This window comes from Musa acuminata, chromosome BXJ3-7, assembly GCF_036884655.1.
Source record: "Musa acuminata AAA Group cultivar baxijiao chromosome BXJ3-7, Cavendish_Baxijiao_AAA, whole genome shotgun sequence".
Taxonomy (NCBI): Eukaryota; Viridiplantae; Streptophyta; class Magnoliopsida; order Zingiberales; family Musaceae; genus Musa; species Musa acuminata.
Genome location: NC_088355.1, coordinates 1,445,029 through 1,465,882, shown reverse-complemented (window position 1 = coordinate 1,465,882; position 20,854 = coordinate 1,445,029). Strand labels below are relative to the sequence as shown.

The 20,854-nt window shown below is 40.3% G+C and overlaps 4 protein-coding genes and 4 non-coding genes across 8 annotated transcripts; 2 read left to right on the top strand and 6 right to left on the bottom strand.

Annotated features, from left to right (window-relative positions):
• Nucleotides 1–3,810: 3,810 nt before the first annotated feature.
• On the bottom strand, nt 3,811–3,883 carry TRNAA-UGC (transfer RNA alanine (anticodon UGC)). Its single transcript has one exon. It is a non-coding gene; the product is annotated as a tRNA-Ala (tRNA).
• Nucleotides 3,884–3,974: 91 nt separating this feature from the next.
• Nucleotides 3,975–4,047, bottom strand: TRNAA-UGC (transfer RNA alanine (anticodon UGC)). Its single transcript has one exon. It is a non-coding gene; the product is annotated as a tRNA-Ala (tRNA).
• Nucleotides 4,048–4,138: 91 nt separating this feature from the next.
• TRNAA-UGC (transfer RNA alanine (anticodon UGC)) lies at nt 4,139–4,211 on the bottom strand. The gene has a single exon. It is a non-coding gene; the product is annotated as a tRNA-Ala (tRNA).
• Nucleotides 4,212–4,302: 91 nt separating this feature from the next.
• TRNAA-UGC (transfer RNA alanine (anticodon UGC)) lies at nt 4,303–4,375 on the bottom strand. Its single transcript has one exon. It is a non-coding gene; the product is annotated as a tRNA-Ala (tRNA).
• Nucleotides 4,376–6,281: 1,906 nt separating this feature from the next.
• On the bottom strand, nt 6,282–7,347 carry LOC135643392 (uncharacterized). Its single transcript, XM_065160264.1, has 2 exons — nt 6,618–7,347; nt 6,282–6,530 (listed from the first exon to the last, which is right to left on the bottom strand). Exons 1-2 carry the CDS (start codon nt 7,227–7,229, stop codon nt 6,414–6,416), a joined length of 729 nt encoding a protein of 242 aa, XP_065016336.1. The 5' UTR covers nt 7,230–7,347; the 3' UTR covers nt 6,282–6,413.
• Nucleotides 7,348–8,216: 869 nt separating this feature from the next.
• LOC135643391 (5'-adenylylsulfate reductase-like 5) lies at nt 8,217–11,650 on the bottom strand. Its single transcript, XM_065160262.1, has 4 exons — nt 11,385–11,650; nt 9,596–9,777; nt 9,362–9,486; nt 8,217–8,832 (listed from the first exon to the last, which is right to left on the bottom strand). Exons 1-4 carry the CDS (start codon nt 11,556–11,558, stop codon nt 8,402–8,404), a joined length of 912 nt encoding a protein of 303 aa, XP_065016334.1. The 5' UTR covers nt 11,559–11,650; the 3' UTR covers nt 8,217–8,401.
• A 3,238-nt stretch (nt 11,651–14,888) lies between these two features.
• Nucleotides 14,889–17,983, top strand: LOC135643335 (tubulin alpha-3 chain-like). Its single transcript, XM_065160156.1, has 5 exons — nt 14,889–15,097; nt 15,578–15,792; nt 15,890–16,089; nt 16,872–17,380; nt 17,484–17,983. Exons 1-5 carry the CDS (start codon nt 14,985–14,987, stop codon nt 17,797–17,799), a joined length of 1,353 nt encoding a protein of 450 aa, XP_065016228.1. The 5' UTR covers nt 14,889–14,984; the 3' UTR covers nt 17,800–17,983.
• A 1,913-nt stretch (nt 17,984–19,896) lies between these two features.
• On the top strand, nt 19,897–20,668 carry LOC135642624 (pollen-specific protein C13-like). Its single transcript, XM_065158917.1, has 2 exons — nt 19,897–20,074; nt 20,143–20,668. The coding sequence occupies exons 1-2, from the start codon at nt 19,912–19,914 to the stop codon at nt 20,469–20,471; spliced, it is 492 nt and encodes a 163-aa protein (XP_065014989.1). The 5' UTR covers nt 19,897–19,911; the 3' UTR covers nt 20,472–20,668.
• Nucleotides 20,669–20,854: the final 186 nt, after the last annotated feature.

Below are 20,854 nucleotides of genomic sequence, written 5' to 3'. Positions count from 1 at the left end.
TCTCATGAGAAGAAGATAACATCCTGCCTTCGCCGCTGATGCTCATCATGGGGTGGCTTCGGTCCCTCTTCTCCCCGCTCAAGAAGCTGTGGATCCGCTTGCATTCTGCACGCAGGAAGAGTACGTGATCTCTCTCTCTCTCTCCATTGCAGCTACTGTTTCGGTCGATCTTTCTTTCTCTTGTTTCATGTCGGTGTTCGCGACGGTGTCGACAGGGAGGGGGATATACATTCTGTACGAGGACGTGAAGTCGTGCCCGTACGAAGACGTGCAGATCCTGTGGTCGATCGTGGCGGAGTCGCGCCCGCCCGCCTCCGCCGCTGCCGCCTCCACCGCCGCTTTCGGCCTCGGAGAAGTAGGAGGGGCAGAAACAGGAGAGAGAGGAATGATAAGGTTTTGATGCACATACAGTGTACATTCATCATCATCATCATCATCATCATCGTGTGTGTGTGTGTGTTGTGAAGCTCTTCTTTGTGATCATAATGCATAAGGAAAGAAGAGAGAAGAATGAGCTGTGTTCTCTCTCTCTCTCTCTCTCTCTGCATCTCCGTCTCCACAGTGATGGGTGGTTGGTCTATTCGATGCGGTTGTAAGGTAGCGGAGACGTCGATTTCGTGGAATTAAGTCGCCGATGGAAGGGAAGCGATGAGAGGACGGCACGCGCACGTGCGAGTTCGGCATGAAATCTTTCTGTGGATCCAAAGTGTTTGCTGATGTCACCTGTAGCCCATTGATGGCTCCACCGAAAGCCTGAAACTATTTTGTTTCTTGCAACAACACAACCTACCAACTCTCCTCTCTAATTATAAATTCGGTTTACTAATTATGTGGATTATTTTTAAGAACATTTCAATCTATAAAATATTATCCATATAGTTTATACTTTTAATGGATACAATTATATTTTATTTAAAATGTTTTATTGAGCTACATATTATTTGTGATTGAGAATTATGAGTGCATCTATTTAACTTTTCTTTTCTTTTTTGAATGGATGAATTGGATATTTCTGTGACCACAGTTGTACTAATCTGATGATGGTGGCTATATAAATGGCATAGCTGCAGAAAAAAATTTGTAATTTTGCTTAGAAAAATCTGCCACTTGTGCATCAACTAAATCCATCAAGTTCTTCCTTTCTCTGCTGCTCCTCCTGTGTGCATGTCACTCCCATCTACCATAATGCTATTAGGTTGCTCTTCAGTAGCAGCTAATTATTGAACCTCACTTTTCCTGTTTGAGAATTAGCTTTCTAGATTCATTGCTGACCTTATAGCTTCTTGTTGATGATGATTATGATGATGATGTTGATGTATAATTTGGTAGTTGAAAGTGAAATCTTATTAGTTTTTTTCAGTAGCTATGTAGGCAAATTTGAGTAGAAGAAGCCTTCATTTTCACTCTGATGATCTCTTTTCAAAGCATAACCTCTTATTTAACTCTATTTTAACATTTGGCGAGAAATAATTTTCTTACGATAAGAATATTTAGTCTTACATTAATTGAGAAGTAGAAAAATCAAAGGTTCATAAGTTTATCGGATCATACTTATCCTCGGAGATATTTTTTTTTAGAGCTTATGAGTTTCGAAAAGATAAAATCATGCGAATACGTCCACGGCTTAAAGCGGACAATTTCTTATAAATTTATGGGGTCGCATGAATAATGAACAAATCAAATATTGACTTATGAGTTAAAGTTTTATTTATTTTAAAGATGAATAAACAGTCCATTGTTTTTTTAAATAAGACAAACCCTTCTTTCTCTCTCTCTCTCTCTCTCTCTCTTAGAGGTAGAGCAGCCCTGTGAAGCTATAGACTTAAGACACAAGAAGTCTCTCACAGTCTGTCTCTCTAGGTTTAGTTCTGAAGGACAGTCACTGTAGGGTTGTGTCCCTTGCTTTGCCTCCTGTAATCTGGTGCCCGAAGTTTTAGAGGTAGGCCTGTCCTTTGAAGCTATAGGCTCAAGAGACAAGAGGCTGTGACCAGAAGAGAGAGAGAGAGAGAGAGAATGAAAAGTATCATGTTGCTACAATCTACTCGAAACAAAATAGGATCAGTTGCCATGTTATGTGTGGCATTGCTACTACACATAACATGGTTGTCTTTGTTGCTGACGGGGGTGATTACTTCACATCAAAGCTTGTCTTTGTTGCCACCCCGGGAGGCATTCGAGCAATATACAGTAGCACTGAGTTGGGCCAACTCAGGGCAAACCCTAGTCTACCCTAATCTAGAAAAAAAAATCCAACTCTAGTCTACTCAATCCCAATCCAACCCATTTTTGGATATTTCTCTGGACTTTAGTTCAACCCAACATATTGGCATCTTAAACATTAATGTATCAGTGGTATACCAAATCTTCTTATCAAAATGAAAGAGTTTAAAATCTCATTCGATATATTTTTTAATATACCAATTAATGTAGCAAATAGAGACTAACAATTAATCATAAGACTTCTATTCGAATCTCACCTTTGTCACTTAATCTTTGTTAAAAATAATAATAATAATAATAAAACATCGAGTATTGAATGGGTTGGGTTACATTATAGATGACTCGGATTTGAGCATATTCAATTACTTTGATTTTTATTTATAAAAATTATTATATAATTTTTATCTATGTTTAAGGGCTAAGTTAAGCGTATCTGATACGAATAAAATATATATATATTTTTGTATTCAAACCAAAGTGGGATAAAAAATAGAGTTGTGTCATAGTCTTTAACATGAATAAAATAAAGTATAAATATAAATATAAATATAAATAATTTATATACTTAAACTGAAATGAAATATATAATATGAGATACCAATATCCTTTCGTTGATGATGTGATAATTCTTGAAAACATAATAAATCCGATCAATCTTACCATGTAAGGTTGATGATCAAGATTGACTATATCAAAAATTATATCATTAATTTATTTAATTCCCAATTAATATGGTACTAATAGAATATTGTTACAATAGGATCAAAGACAATTAGGCAAGGTGATATTTTTCATGCACCATCCCATGCACAAGTGCTTGGACATGCAATTAGCATTGAAATGGTGACTGCTACAAGAAGCATTGCATCTTTGATAATGATATTAATGAATGGAGCCATCACTATTAGTTACCTCTATGGGACTACAAATACAATGCCATTTTCTCTGAAAAGAAAAGATTGTTCCATCAACATTAGTTATTTATTTATATGGGAAAAACAAATAGATTAGGCAGCTCTAATGCATGCCATTTTTTCTTTCTAATTAATTATATGGGAAATACACCTCTGTTTTTTTTGTTAAACTCAAAACTGAGATAAAATATTTTTTGTTTTATATTACAAATAAAAATTATTATGCCATATATATATATATATATATATAATATTTTTGTTTGTTCTATATTGTAATAAAGTCAACCCTTATTCCATGATATTTTCATATTCGATCAAGATGTATGGATCCATGTGTCTATATAGATCCTGTTCATAGATTAACGAAAATGTGCAAAAGCTCTATTTACCTCTGTCATTCTATGAGTCTCTTCCTTTTTGTGTATGGCATCGCCACTCCCTTTGGCAGCATCTACTAATTCGGAACTTAATTTGAAAGCCCGGACGTTTTCGGGATGCCCCTAATAACCAACGAATGACAAGTGCTTTTCCTTGTGTAGATCCTATTTCAATAGGAACTTGATGGGTCGATCCGCCATTCAATTGAAATGAAGATGCGAGAATCGAATCCCATAACTCAGATATTTCTTGACATTTTGATTATACTGTCAAAAAAAAAATAATTATTCAGTAAAATTGGAGATGCGGGGTATCGAACCCCGTACATCTCGCATGCAAAGCGAGCGCTCTACCGTTTGAGCTACACCCCCGTGCATATATAAAAACAAACAATTGATTAATAGAGATATATTTTTACATTTCGATTATACTGCCATAAAGAAAATAATTATTCAGTAAAATTGGAGGTGCGGGGTATCGAACCCCGTACCTCTCGCATGCAAAGCGAGCGCTCTACCGTTTGAGCTACACCCCCTTGTATGTGTAAAGGCAAACAATTAATTAATAGAGACATATTTTGACATTTCGATTATACTGCCATAAAGAAAATAATTATTCAGTAAAAATGGAGACGCGGGGTATCGAACCCCGTACCTCTCGCATGCAAAGCGAGTGCTCTACCGTTTGAGCTACATCCCCTTACATGTGCGAAGACAAACAATTGGTTAATAGACATATTTCTTGACATTTTTATTATACTCCTAAAAAGAAAATAATTATTCAGTAAAAATGGAGATGCGGGGTATCGAACCCCGTACCTCTCGCATGCAAAGCGAGCGCTCTACCGTTTGAGCTACACCCCCTTGCATTTGCGAGTGCAAACAATTGATTAATAGAGACATTTCTTGACATTTTGAATATACTGTCAAAAAAATAATTATTCATAAAAATGGAGAGTGAAAGCAAACAATTGGTTAATAGAGATATTTGTTGACATTTTGATTATACTCCCGGTACCTCTCGCATGCAAAAACGAGCGCTCTATCGTTTGAGCTACCCCTCATTTTTGTTAAATAATTAAAATCAATAATTCGTATTTAAATCATTGTCAAAATGAAGTTTTTATTAAAACAACATTCATGTCATTGATAGTGATGATGTGATGCACACACAACACTTTCATGGAATTCATAAAAAAAAATTATTATTAAGAAACTCTGAGTTGAACTTAGTCTATACTATTTTGAATCGATCATAGTATTTTAATCATGAGATGATTGACTCGCTTTTGTTAAGCCAATAAACAAAAAATTACTACAAAAATTAAATCATAATTTTAAAAGGTTTTATTTTTCTCAAATAGTAACTTCTCATCATCACCATTGTCGTCTCCGTCCCATCATAAGATAGTATTGCTCGTTCTTCATTGCATATTGTCTTTCTCGCCAAATCTTCATTGCATATAGTCTACTCGTCACCTTTGTCTCTGTACTTACTATGAAGCCTCTCTACTTTTAAGGGGGAAGGGAAGGAACAGCAGGAGCGAAAGGGATGAGAATAGAGAAAAAAGAAGGGGAAGGGGGAAGGAAGGAGAGAGGCGACGATGGGTGAGGAAAGACAGACAACGGGATCTCAAACAAAAATTAGGGGAAGAAAAGATATTTTCAAGATTATAAAACAAAGTACTATTTAGAAAAAAAAAATAAAAAAGGAGTATCATATGAGAAAAAAATATAAAAGTAATATTTTTCAAAGAAACCACCAAAACAAAAAAAAAACATTGTTACGATGGATCGAAAAGCTCTCTCAACTTGATATCATTTACCAAGAGAAAAAGGATTGCTTGACAGCACATTTTAGATGAGTTTCTTCTTCATCCTACAAATTAATGGCAGGTCAGTAGAGTTCATGTTCCTAACTTTTGATCTCTATTCGAACAAGGCGTCCAGCTCGTGCTTCATTATCTCTGGGAGCTGACATCTCCTATCCATTCAAAAGATCATATCAAATTCGATGACAAATTATTTACTTTATAATGGTATGCTTAGATTTCAAAATATATTGCAATGGTAAATGTGATGCTTTCCAACTATCAAACAAACATTTCATTTAGGTGGTGATATTACACACGAAAAAGCATGGAAAACAATGACAGCCTTAGAAAGAACAAATTGCAGAAGGTGAGAGGTCGAGAGACGTGTAGGAAGAGTCTATCTGGTTATACGCATGATGGAATTCTTTGGAATCCCTGAGAGAGATGCAGATTCAATGGATACGAAGAAGGGATGCAAATGACAAGGTGAAAAGGACATGGAAGCCCGAGGCCAATGTAGCCCACTCACACCACGGTGCCGTCCACGTTGCCGTCGGTGCATCGCAACTCACGGTCAGTATCTATTGGCTTCGCTTGCCTTCTTCGCCTGCCACCGTTGACTGCGTCGATTCCTTATTTGCTGGCCGAAAGATATTTCTTTTCTTAGATCTTACTAGACGAAGAAGGAAAACAAAATCTTATGGAGAATTGGAGATAGATCTATACGGTATCCGTATCGAAGGAGATGAAGACCATGATTCGATAGTACGAAGACAAGACGAGACGAGACGAGATGAGGATGATGCTAAAAGACAGTAAGCTCAAACAACATCTGTAGCTGTGACTTGGTGGCAGTAGAAATGATCAGCATTCATGGCAGCTTTGTTTTCTCCAACGCATACGGTTTTCTTGTTTTCTCTTTGTTGCAATTGATCGATAGTATATATTAGCATATATAAAGACAACACAGGTAAGATTTCTGCAATTAATATCCTCTACTATGTGTACATCGCTGATTGCATTTGCACTGTTCCTCCTCCATCATATCTGGCGGTGCTGATTCCTCGAGTCTTTCGTGGAGTGATGGATCAAACGCTAGTGTAGCATCCTCCGAACGTGATGTGCGCCCTCGTCATGGGAGCTGCCCTCGCAGCTGACAGCGCCTGCTTCAGCCTGGTCGTCTGCTGCAGCACCTCCTTCACCCTCTGCAATCACAGAACGGAAGCTTAGATTTGATGAGTGGAGTGATCGGTCCAAACCAAACGCCTTCTTGGTCGATCGATGAACACCACCTTATCATCCGTGTAGATCTTGAACTGGATCTTGTGGTTCCGCTGCTGTTGCCGGCCGCCGAAGATGAAGATGCAGATGGTAGCAGCAGCAGCTGCTCCCATGGAGCAGAAGGCCCCAATACCTGCTACTCTCCAGTTGCATATGGTAAACCCAAAGCCATCCCAACAAGCCTTACCTTTGATCTCGGGCCCTGTGCGATCCTTCTCTTTCTCCACCTCCTCTTCCTCGTTTTCCTTGAGCTGCACATGCTCGGGTTCCGCATGAAACATGATGGCGCCCCTGGTGTTGGACTTGGGAGAGTCCATTTTCATGTCGACGAATTCGTTCTCCTTCAATTTCTTGAAGAAGACCTGAGACACCACATCGGGTTGGTTCGCTTGGATCACCGGTGCGACCACAGCATCGTCTGAGCTCTTCCCCACGGAGATAACCGGAAGCAGACCTTCTTTGGAAGTTATGGGGTGTGAAGGGCAGATGAAGTAGTTCATATCCACTATGATCTCCTTGAGCAACACATCCTTCTTGCTGCCATGGCCGGAGTCCAGGAAACTCTTGTCGTCAGGGAGGAACTCCCACTCCTCCAAGTCCATCTCTAGGTAAGTTTTCTCCATGAGAGAGTGGGGGGAGGGCGTGTCATAGAATTAGGGACTGATCATGGAAGAAGGTAAAGAGGCTCTTCTTGCTGTTCGGGATATTTCAAGGAGAAAGCAGTGGGCATGTCTTTTCTCTGTGACGGGCGGGAGGTTGATTGAGGGCTTATCCTTCCAACAAGTGACAAATGGGGGACAGGTGCTGCTGGGCCCACCTGTGGAGACTTCTTCTGCTGTTGATCAAGTTCTGGTGCCATGATTGGAGACCCAAAGAGCAGCAGCCGATGTAGCTCGGAGGGGTTGGCATGCCAGTCTCCATCTCACTCTGAAGATTATCTGCAACTTGCTCATAAGAGAATTGGTGATGAGACTTGCTAAATCTCAGAATATCCAATACGGAGTTGACACATGTATGAATAGTCTAATCGTGGAGCAAGTTGAATAGGTTGTGTAAGCATCGGAGTCTATTAAGAAGAAGAAGAAGAAGAAGAAGAAGTGTCCAATAAGGCAACTGCGTATCCTTTGGTTTATTGTCCAAGGTTGTTTGGTTCAAAATTATTTCAGCCTGAGTAATTTATTTAGACATGGAAACACGGCGCAGATGCATCTTCCAACCAATCATCATATCCTTTTTGTTGCATATTAGTGGGTTGATTTATCATGTTGAAACTTAGGTGGGTGGGATACAAGTATGACATGTCAGATTATTTGGAGCAACCATGTCTAATAAACAGCTCAAAATCAAATTTAGCTATCCTTTGATTGAGTGAGTTTATTTTGAGTCTGGGATAAGTAGGGATCACAAGTAGTAATCACTCGACTTGTATTGCTAACATGAAGGTGTAATTTTGTTGACCATCCATCACAGAGACGATTAAGTCAAAATGTCCAGCGTTCTAAGATTACCTGCTGTAAAAGAGGAAGCTTTTCTTGAATCGGTTCCATCAAGCTTCAGATTGATGAGACATTATACGACCAAACTGATGACAGAAAAAGAGCAGCCACAGATGACGAAATGAAGAGATCCGATCTATTCCTCGTTTCCGAAAGCTACGAAATCTGGGATGCAATCTACCTTACATCCAAGACACAACAGGACGTGGTACTCAAAATTTTCCCGACTTACATACACGGAGGATAACAGACGACACCAAGTGTTGAGGATACAAAGAGGACTTGGTGGCGGCAGGAGATCATGACTCGGAAGGGGTGGTTCTCGATGAAGACGATTCACCTAGTGACACGGAGGTTAGAGTGGAAGCCCAGGCCCGAGCATTGCTTGCTCCCTTCTTCCTCAGGTTCCTCGTCTTGTTGTCCAGCTTGAGCTTGCTCCAGAGTCTCTTGACATCGACTACATGTAGCACTCGTACCAACAGCTGGGACGACTCACCGAGGACGTGCAAGTTCAGGTGCCAGGCATGTGACACCCAGAGAGCTTTGAGATGGGCGTAAATAACAGGGATGGAGGATAGGACTATCTTCATGAACATGAAAAGTACTCCAAGCACCATAAAGGGTTCCTTGGTTATTAGTTCCCTTGGAGATCCAGTCTGATGCATTAGGGACCTCACCTTTCTTGAATTAGTGGGTCGGTGGACGACCAAGTATGCAATTGGATCAAAACCTGCACAGGACAGTAAAAAAACAAATACATATAAGGGGCACTATGAAATAATACCAATTTCTTAGTTAGATTTTCTAAACCATAATACACTAATCACGAGGACTACCATAAATCTCGAAAAGCAGAAAAGTAACATATCGTCAAGAATTATGCCATAATAAAGAAAAAAATTATGTATAGAAAGATACATAGATACATATATGTAAATATACACGTCAAAAGAAAATGTATGACTGTCTATGTATCTTGGGTCTTGGTCTCTTCTCACATCTAGTTGGCTTTGTCCTTGAATAAGAGACATGAAGGCAACCAGGTGCTCAGTGTCCCGATAAACATCTAAATTTCTATCCATCTTAAAGTAAACCAGTCCCATCTCAGGCCAGTCAGTCTCAAGGCCGATAAACGATGTTAATAACATGGCCTTTGTTCTCATATGCCTAAAGGTTTTAGCAAAGCACGGAGAACATATCAGATGTGGAATTCTTGGGTAGTGACAAATGATTGCAAGAAAAGCTAGCAGTCAACCAACCTGTATTTTTCTTGTAAAATTGGACAAGAGCACTGAGATCTTTAGCACCATGGTATCGAATCACTGCTGTCCGGTTGGCCAGCATTATAGCTGGAAAGCTGTGAATTCCATATCTAGAGAGAATACTGCGTTGCAAGTGAGAAGAAAACAAATGAGACAACATAGTCAAGTACTGAAAAAGGAAACCCAAGTAATTAACACAACGAATCGACATATATGATTACAACTGCATACCTTGGCATGGTGGTAGATTCTTCAACTAAAAAGTGTTTTGTTTGTGGAAACATGGAACTAAGAACATAAAAAATGGGGCGAATACTGCTCGAGAATGGGCACCACGAAGCATAGAACAGAACAGAATAATAACCATTACTCTCACCATGACTCAACTCTATATCAAGAGACTCTCCATCCACCTTCAGAAGCAAAAAGGGCAACATCAGATCTATTCAAAAAAAACAACCAAGGTGCAAAAGATGCTAGCAGATTTAACTCTAAGCATCATTTTTTAGTAAAATAGTATCTTCTCCAGACGGACTCAGAGAACTACCAAAACCATATATGTATATGTATATACGTATGTACATATACATACATATATACATATACATACATATATATACATATATATACATATGCCTAGCAAGCATATATATATATATATATATATATATATATATAGCAAGCATCAGATGAACATTGGTATCCATCACATATCTGATATGGGCACTGCATCTGCTTTTAGAAATGTCATCAAATGTGTGGAAAGTTGATACGTCTAGACAGTGTTGTCAAAATTCATGTCTAAGGTGTGGCTAGGCATGAGATACTTTGAGGCTCTGAATATAACCTCGCCACAGGTAAGATTTATATATTCCAATGAGACACCATATGGGTCTTTCCAAAAGATCGAGCATTTCCAAAGAGCAAACACAATGCTTGTAACACTAAGGGTGTCTTTGTCTTAGTTTATGGAAAGGCTTTTTGAGGGTCTTATAGCAAAAAAGTAGCTTCAAATTTTTAGTGGAACACATTTTTGAAGAGCCTTTTTAGAAAAGAACTTACAAGTTATCTACGAGATCCAGACCTCTTGACTTCTCAAAGAAACACTTCTTTATAGAACCCCTCTTAAGACCAACAACTATTGTTGTAGCTGCCACCAGAAGATATCACTGCATGACTGCTGTTCACCATCATAAGTACTAGTACAAGGATAAACCAGTAAACATTGTTCTCACCGGTGCAAGTTTTAGAGATGACTGATACAATTACCTCTACAAGCAGAGAGGTTATTTTTATGACTTGAAGCCTGGTCTCCTAGATTGAAAAAAAACTAATCTTACTATTACAACTACTCACAAGAATAATGATAACAATGATCACTGTCACCACCAAGTACAACCACCATCTTCGACAACCATCACAGCTTCTACCACTAAGATTGCCTGCTGCATCGGTCCTTGACACTATTCCTCTTTCTTTACCGAACATTTCTTTGTTTAGGAAAACATTTTCCAAGTTCGTAATCTGTTATAGGACATTCACAAGTATGGGCACAAGAGCTTTTTTCTTTCTTCTAAGCTACTATGAAGAAAAGAAGCAATATTAGACATCATCATCAGGGTTCCATACTGACCAAATGAACATCGAACCATATCCCTAGTTTAGTTTACTACAAACCATAAGAATCTGCACGAATCAGCATATTTCCACACTACCACATGCGCACTCCGAAACAATCATATTCAAATTCAAAAGAGCAGACGCCACAATTTTCATGATCGAATCCCATGCTCGGATAAATATACATCCGAAAATTACGATTTCGCAGGTGTTTTTCGGGAAAAGCCTTTGTCACGATTACAAATATCATTTAGCAGGTGAATTATCCCTCGATTAGAACAACCGGCGCGGAACCGTCGAAGCCCCACGACAAATAGCAAGAAGGAAGAGTTAATTTAGTGACAAGGCCTCATATTCCGACGGCAATCAATAATATAGAAAGCGAATAGCAAAGCGTTACCTCCAGCGGCGAACGGAAGTCGATCCAGCGAGGGCACTGGAACGTGAGGTCGCTAACGAAGGCGAGGTCCGATCTGGGGCAGAGGGGCGCCGCCGACGCCGAGGATCGCGGAACCAAGAGGGAGAAGGCGGAAGAGAGGAGGAGGAGGAGGAGAGGCAGAGAAGGCGTAGCCATTGGAAGGAGAACGAGAGGAGGAGGAGTTGGCAATGGGATCGATCGAAAAGGAGGGGATGAATTGGGGGCAGTTCCTTCGATGCTCACTTTTGTTGGTATGTTGTCGGCTTTCATTCGATTGGGCGGTGTAATGTTCCTCCGGCGTGAATTAGTTGATTTGTCTCAATTTAACTCATAATAAAAAACACTTTTACCCATTGGGTTGAATTCAAATCGGCTTAATACATGTCAAAATATATTATTATTTTACTTGGAGGGCGAATATATATATATATATATATATATATATATATATATATATATATATATATATATATATATATATATATATATATATATAGCAAAAATTATCTATAAATATGACATTATAGTAAAAATTAATAAATATTTTTAGGAGTCCTAATTAAATTAGAATTTATCTTCTATAAATATAGATCCATTCTTATATTTTTGTGAGAGAGAGAGAGAGATAATATACCTTAGGTGCTCTTAAGAATTATCCGAAAGTTATATTTGAGTAAAATAACTCAAGGATATAATTGATCTCATATATTAAAGAATATAATTTTTCTAGAAAGAAATTATCGATTAATCTTATGTCGGTTTTTTAGTATGCTTTTGATTATTGATCTCTAGGGTTTTTTTTTTTTTGCTTTGAAATTCTCCTCTTCATTCACAACAAAGTGATATCAGAGCTCAAAAGATCCGACGATTAAAGATGATATCATCGATTGTTTTCGCTGGTTTTATAGTGGAGAAATTTGATGGAAGAAATAGTTTCATTATATGACAAAGGAGGATGAATGATATTCTTATTCCGTAAGACCTAACAAGAATATTGAATGGACGAGTAGACAAAAAAAAAAAAAAGAGTGACAAAAATTATGAGGAGCTTGAGGCAAAGTACATGAGTAATTTGTCTTTATATCGTTGATAATATTATCAAATAATATTATTGATGATAACTCCGTTATGATTATTTAGGATAAATTAAAAAAAAATTATATGACAAAAAGCTTACATAGCAAGTTGTATCTAAGGCAAAATTTATATAGGCTAAGAATGAAAGAAAGCGAAAGCTTAATAGAGTATACGAACATAGTTGAAGGAATATTGGATTAATTAAAGATTGTTGAAGAAGATAAGACGTGTTGCTTCTTATATTGTTTACCGACTCTTATGACAACTTTACTAAGAAAATTAATACAAAGCAGCTGATAAACTTAATCAATAAAAGAAACATTATCTGTAACCAATTTTCAAAGATGCTGGTTTATTTTTTTTTCCTTATAATTTTCTCGTTGTTGGATCATCATGTTCTTCACTTTCAACTAAAGAAATGGTTCCTAGGATTCCTAGCATTCTTGAGATCACCTTTTGACCTGCAAGAGAGCTAAAATATTTGGAGTCATATGACTTCAAGCCAAAATCTAAGAGCTGTAAGTCCAATCACAGTCTGCACCACAAGCCACATTATGCTTCTCTATATCCCTACCAAACTATCCCTACATGATGACTTCTCACAGTCGTTTGCCATCAAAAGAAGCTGCCATGAGTTATCCTGCAGAGAGCAGCTGAGCTCTTCGGACAACCGGATTCGCCACAAGGCTGCAACCGGCACCAGAATGATGAGCTGCCCTCTCATAGAGCTATGCTATGCTATGCTCAAGAGAGGTTTTCACTTTGGACACAAGATCCTTTAAGCTTCGGATCATGTCGTCACACATGTCTAGATTTGCCTTCACTCATCCAATAACCAATGTTATCCATTCATTGCCTAGAGAGAGTCGTCATGTCATGCTCACAAGAACATGAATGTCCAACTCTCCCTGGTCGTATATGTAGAACCCAGACAGCACACAGTGTTCTTCCTCAAAAAAGCAAGGGATATCTTACATTTAATGAGCTATTCTATGTTTTGCATCGTGATCTTGTTTCAGCAGGAAAAGGAAACCAAGTTAAGTTTAGAGAGCCTAACATTGATTGCTCCTATGACCGGAGTTGGATTCATAAGTTGGAAGTGAGGTGTCTTTGTGATAGTCCTCAACCATGCAGACTTAGTTGTCAGTGCTGATGATACATAGATCACTTGTAAAGCTTATGATGGAAGGTGGGTGAAGGATGGAAGTGCAGCAGTCGCTGCATCAGCTGGTGACGGGCGATCCTCCTCTCTGATTGAGTTTGGTGGAAGATCCAAATCGGAGCTCCATTTATACATTATCTCTACTGCAGCAACAACAAAAACAAGACGACGACGACGACGACGACGCTTCAATTGATGACTTCTTATTGCTAATGCCTACTCGTAATCTTCATGATGATATACCAATTTATACTGTACTAAATAATGGTGATGACAAATTAAGATATTAATTTGATGGGAAATTAAGGTTTCAGAACCTCATCATGTCATTATCTTATCGGTTTCGGTAAGGTTGGTTTTCCTGTCCGAATCAAGAAGGGAGTGAGGTGGCGATCGAGGATGATGGATCACCAACAAGAATCAATCATTGATGGAAGGTAAAGATGGGCGGTGATGGTTCGGTGTGCCACCGACACCTGCTGACGTAATCTTTTCTCCGTGTCATTTTCGTAATTCCCTGGATATGCTTGACAACCTCTTTTGGCAGCGAACAACTCAGCAGCCTCTGCACACTCACATGCCTCGCCATTAATATTTGCCCTCATCTACCCATACTGCCCTTGCATTTTGTGGATATATATATATATATATATACGAATATTTGGATTTTTTTGGGGGCTTTTTTCAAGATATACTTATTTTTCATATTTCTCTCAATCAGCATTATTTTCATCATATTTTTTAGTTATTTTGACAAGAGAAAATAGTAACTTTTACCCATTTTAGTGAATGGATCGAATTCTTTAGTTATAATATTTGTAATAACTTATTATATAAATCTTATACATTGGGGTAAACATTCTAGTTGTCTTATAAAGAGATTTTTCTTATATTATGATAAATAAAATATATATTTAAAAATAAAAATAAAAATTAGTATTTCTTGAAAAAACAAGGAAGAGAATTTTTTTAACGTAATTACATCGAGAAAAAAAAAATCAATTACCTGAGTTGATGTCTCATAATTCGAATCCAACATCACTGTTGTCATTATTATAATGAAGTCAAAAAAAGAAAATAAAATAATTCGCATCACTTTGGGGCAATTGTGTCTTTTTAAGTAATTGTCGGCTCTTCACGGCACGGCGGGGCCCACAAGTGGGGCCCACCGGGCCTCCCCCCGGACTCCAAAGCAATCATTGAATCCGGTTAAGCTGCTCGTCACGTTACGGTCTCTCTTCCTTCTTTTGCTCCCACCGAATAAAAGCCTGCCGCTTTTCCGGTGTATATCTTTGGGGCTTATTCTCGAGGGAGACGAACGAACGAGAGGAGAGGCGGAGGAGATGAGGGAGATCATAAGCATCCATATCGGCCAGGCCGGGATCCAGGTGGGCAATGCGTGCTGGGAGCTCTACTGCCTCGAGCACGGCATCCAGCCCGATGGCATCATGCCCAGGTCTTTCTTTCTTTTTGCAAGCGATCCATTTCTCATCCGATGTCTCTGATTTCTCTGTATCTCCTTTATCTTGAGTTGCGCTCGAGCGCCACTGTGTTAGATCCGGTGGTGTTTCCCATGTCATTGACTCGTAGGTCTCGGGTATATTGAGATCTAGGGATTTCGCTCATGTGGTTCGACTACGAAAGTGTCTGATGCCCAAGAAGGGGGTCACTGGGGAAAGATCGCCTTTTTCCCATAAAAATCGACCGCAACTTGGCTATATTTTTCAAGAAAATTTTGATTTCAGAACTGATTTGATGCCATTGTTTTAAAAAAACGAGATAATTTGAAGATTGTTAGTCAAATATTGCGCCTTTCTGCTTACCTTTTCTGTTTTGAAGTTTCACTGTGGATACTTGAGCAAAACCGTAGCTTGCTTAGGGTTCCTGGTGTTATTAGTTTTATCTCTAATATATATATATATATTTTCTCCATCAGTGATTCCTCGGTGGGAATGGCGTGCGATGCGTTCAATACTTTCTTCAGTGAGACCGGTGCCGGCAAGCACGTCCCGAGGGCCATCTTTGTGGATCTGGAGCCGACTGTCATCGACGAAGTCAGAACCGGGACTTATCGCCAACTCTTCCATCCAGAGCAGCTCATCTCCGGAAAGGAGGATGCTGCAAATAACTTTGCTAGGGGGCACTACACAGGTAGCAACGCATTTCCTTGTTCCATATTGGGGCATCTCGTTTCGGATGGATTTCTTTTGTTCTCGATTTAACTTTGGGCCCTTCTTGTGAACCGCAGTGGGGAAGGAAATTGTGGATCTCTGCCTTGACCGTGTGAGGAAGCTAGCAGACAACTGCACTGGCTTGCAAGGTTTTTTGGTCTTCAATGCTGTTGGTGGTGGCACTGGATCTGGTTTGGGCTCCTTGCTGTTAGAACGTTTGTCTGTGGACTATGGGAAGAAGTCAAAGCTTGGATTTACCATATACCCTTCTCCTCAGGTATCAACAAGTTGTGCAGGGTTCTTTACTTTCCGGTTAATGATGAATCTCTGATAGTCTTGTCTGTGAAGTAGGTCTGTGTTGTTGAATTCTGATGCTTTTTGTATCATTCTTATTCTTTTGGCCTTTAAAATGCAGTTGTTTTTCTATAACTGTGTAGCATATAATACAGTTTTATCGAAACTAAATGAACCTAGAAAAACCTATTTTTAGGCAATTAGATAACATCAGCATTTCATAGTAGAATCATATATTTTTTTGATAAAACAAGTACTGTTTCGTTGATAATCTATGAATTTTGATGTAAATGGCTCTAGTAGTAAAATTTGCATTTTTATATCTGAACATGATAAACAAGTCGAATTAGTTATTTGGAAAATCATAATGGAAAACAAAGGTGCATATCAAAGCCCCTGTTGGTTCCTTAATGTTTGTACTGTGCCGATCAGGGTTAAAGTTTAATTTGCAGTTTCTGTGCAGCATAGATTTTTATCAGAACAATGTAAGATTGTCTAGAATCTACATTAAGGTTCATATCGGGAGACGATATTGATTAATCTTAAAAATAATCTCTATATTACGTCCTTGGATTAATTGTACCTTAGCATGGGGCATATCTATAACACTTTACTTCGTTGATGACAAGTGGATGTTGTTTGTTTGTTGTTTAGGCCTTGGTTAGCTGGGTACTCATGGCCACATTGGCGAATGCCTGTGAAAATGTTGATCTTATCTACTGTATCTTCCAACAGTGGACTTATCCTGTGATATTTTATTTGTAGGTTTCTACAGCAGTTGTCGAACCATACAACAGTGTCCTTTCCACTCATTCCTTGCTTGAGCACACTGATGTTGCGGTTCTATTAGACAATGAAGCCATCTATGATATCTGCAGAAGGTCTCTAGATATAGAGCGGCCAACATATACCAACTTGAACCGGTTGATATCTCAGATCATATCCTCCTTGACTACCTCTCTAAGGTTTGATGGAGCCATTAACGTGGATGTCACTGAATTCCAGACCAACCTCGTTCCATATCCTAGGATCCATTTCATGCTCTCCTCGTATGCACCTGTTATTTCTGCTGAGAAGGCATACCATGAACAGCTCTCAGTCCCTGAAATCACAAATGCAGTATTTGAGCCATCCAGCATGATGGCCAAATGTGATCCAAGGCATGGAAAGTACATGGCTTGTTGTCTTATGTACCGGGGAGATGTTGTACCCAAGGATGTTAACGCTGCTGTTGCAACCATCAAGACCAAGAGAACTGTCCAATTTGTGGACTGGTGAGCCTGCGCTAAGATCCCTCCTGTTTTAATTGATCTGAAATTGTGAATCGCAACATGTTATCGTGCTTTTGAATTAATAATTCTGTCCTATTTCATGAAGGTGTCCTACTGGTTTTAAGTGTGGAATTAACTATCAGCCGCCGACGGTGGTCCCTGGAGGAGACTTAGCCAAGGTTCAGCGTGCCGTATGCATGATCAGCAACAATACTGCTGTTGCAGAGGTGTTTTCACGGATCGATCACAAGTTCGACCTCATGTATGCAAAGCGTGCATTTGTTCACTGGTATGTTGGTGAAGGAATGGAAGAAGGTGAGTTCTCGGAAGCACGAGAGGACTTGGCTGCCCTCGAGAAGGACTACGAGGAGGTTGGAGCAGAGGGCGCAGATGACGAGGAGGAGGAGCCTGAAGATTACTAAGTTTTAATGTTTCCGCTGTTGGTTTTATTCTGGTTGTTATTTTCTATGGATGTTTAGGAAGTTTGACATTTTGTTTCTCATTTTCCGGTTATCGTCGTGTGAATGTCATCCTTTTATGTTGCCGTACCAAAGTAAATTTGCCTGTGGACTTTAAGCCCGCCTTCAATTTCTCCATTTTGGTCTACTTGTAGTGTTCACGGGGATTGGTATTTGCTTCCTGTGTATTGGTATGTGCTTTGAAATTTTTTCATCTGGATCAGTATATCTATCTATTTTCTACTAATCTCAAATATATAGGATTTATCTGTTAAGATACCGATACGAGGTTGATAAATGTTTAGATCGAAATACATTGCATGTTAAAAAAACATGGGCCACGTTAGATCAATCGATTCTGGACGACAAGCCCACCGTGAGCTTCACGGCCAGCAACGAGGTCCTCGAGCGCGGTTTCGTCGCCGCGTTTCTCCCTCGAGCCCGGCAACGTTCGCTTTCTCCAACCTTCCTCCATCTTGTCCCGCCGTCGTGACTCAATTCCACGCTGGTGCACCGCACCGCATGGAGCGCCTTCCACCATGCTCCGACAGACGAGAACGGCTGAGAAAGGGCGGCAATGTCACGTTTGTTGCTGGCGAGCGCTACGCTGTTCATCGACGGCTTCATCTCTACCGAGGGCATCACTACCCACGGCATCCCTCTCCCATGCATGCGGCCCCACCAAAAGACCATCCCTTCACGATGTTCTAGTAATGGTGATATATCAAACTGGAATCACATTCCACATCTCTCTCTCTCTCTCTCTCTCTCTCTCTCGGGTCGCACTCCGATGTGAATCCAAAGGACGACAGTGGGAGAGACGTTCATATCTCAAATTCACTTAACCAAGTAAAAATTGACATTCCACCTTCCCTCCTCTCCTAACCTTGAGTTGCACACAAACAAGAAGTCGGTGAGGTATTCTGTTCCTTCCCTTGCCGGAAGAAGCAATAAGAGGACGCTCAGGTGGTCCTTCTGAATCCATCCATCTACGGCCATGGAGACGCACCATGATCCCAGTAAGCACCGTCGTTATGATCCAAGCATGTCCAGAAGAACACGGAGGTCCATCAAGATCTCCCAGGAAGACATGAACGAGGAGTCCGAGTCGCAGCTACAGAAAGACGAAGGCCTCCAACGCATGTCGTTGCAGGAACTAATGGTGGAAGGCGGCGACAGCAGCAGCAGCAAAGGGGAGAAGGCTGATGCAGACACGGACGACCGCAAAGGTGATGTTCGCAAGCTCACGGATGTGTCGGCGGAGGAGAAGAACGCACCACCTGCAGCTGCGACCGACTACGGTGAGTCGGAGAAGAAGCTCGCGGTGGTTCTGAAGCAAGCCGACTCCACAGGTGGGGTGACAGTCGCCGGAATGGTCAGCCGGTACGTGAAGGTTCTCAACAAGTTGATCAAGGCGAGACACAACTCCAAGAAGAGGAGTGCCGCGAAGCTAATGAAATAGATACCGCAGAGCAGCACAGGTTGCATTCTTGTGAGCAATGAGCGATTACAACACCAAAGCATACAAGGAAGACGGTGGGTGAATGAAGTGTGAATCCCGTGATGCTTTCACCATGGGGTTTCTGAACAGTAGTATTATAGAGCCATTGTGTTGTATGATGTAAATGGCATATATGCATGATGTAAGAAAACTATATACTCTATTACTAAGTGGAATAATGTTTTTCATCAATAATATATTTTCTAAATAAATATCAAAAATAAACTGAACTCTAGAAAGAGAGGTTTTCTAGCCAATGTGACAATATATTCTTTTATATATTAATTAATATATTGGATTTTCTCTCCAATTGAATGACAACAAACACTTGATATCTAATAAAAGCAAGATAGATAGTTTGGAATCAGTCCTCCACAGCAACGAAGCCATACACATGTCTCATTCAAGCTTAATTCCCTGCCTTTCCGTAGACCAACTCATCATCCATCCATCTCAAGAAGAAAAGGCATTGGATAGGTATTTAAGGATGAGCAATCCAAGCTTTGATTTCATTCACTGCCTATCCTCCCTTTCTCTCACTTTGTTCCCGTCAGAAACGTAGTCTTCTTTCGATCATGGCAAGTCACCTTCGCGTGTTCACTGCACTCTGCCTCCTCTCCACCTTCCTTTGCATGGTGGGCTTCGCAATCGCCGCTCCAAATCTTGTCGTAGAAGGCCGCGTCTACTGCGACACTTGCCGCGCCGGCTTCGAGACGAAGGCCACCGAGTACATCGAAGGTTATCGCTGATCGTCTCATTTATGTCCCTAAATGCGCAGCCTTGGAATGCTAACGCAGTGACTTCAGGTGCCAAGGTGAAGCTGGAGTGCAAGAACTACACGACGGGCGCGAGCACCTTGACCGCGGTGGCAGTGACGAACAACAAGGGAACCTACCAAATCCCCGTGTCCGACGACCACCAAGAGGAATCCTGCGCGGTGATGCTGGTGTCGAGCCCTCGTAGCGACTGCTCCGAGATCAGCGACGGGAGGAACCACGCGGCTGTTGTGCTCACCCACAATGTTGGGATCACCTCCAGCGTTCGCTACGCCAATTCTTTGGGCTTCCTCAAGGACGTGCCTCTCGCCTCCTGCGGGCAAATGCTCATGCAATATGCCCTCGGCGTTGATGACTAAACTCATCTAAATCTGCTGCTGCAGCCACACCTACGTTACTATATTTCCGCTTATCGCTACCATACTTTCTTTGCTTTCATGTCTTTGAGCCTGCGAGATGTTCTTGATGATTAGTTCTGCCTCAAGTTCATCACTAGTGTCGGTCAAACTATTATTATATGTATTTTGTGGCTGCAACGTGGTGATCCTTTCCATCCTGTCACAATCTTTTGGATGATCGATCTTGTGTCGCAATCTTCTCGGATGCTAAATTAGGGTGTGGAAGGCCCAAAAAAGCCCTCGATATTTCAAGCTCTAAATACACAACCCAATGCAACCTCATCATCTTCTACCTTCAATCATCCAACGCACATCAAAGCTTGGTTCTCTGCATCTACACCTGT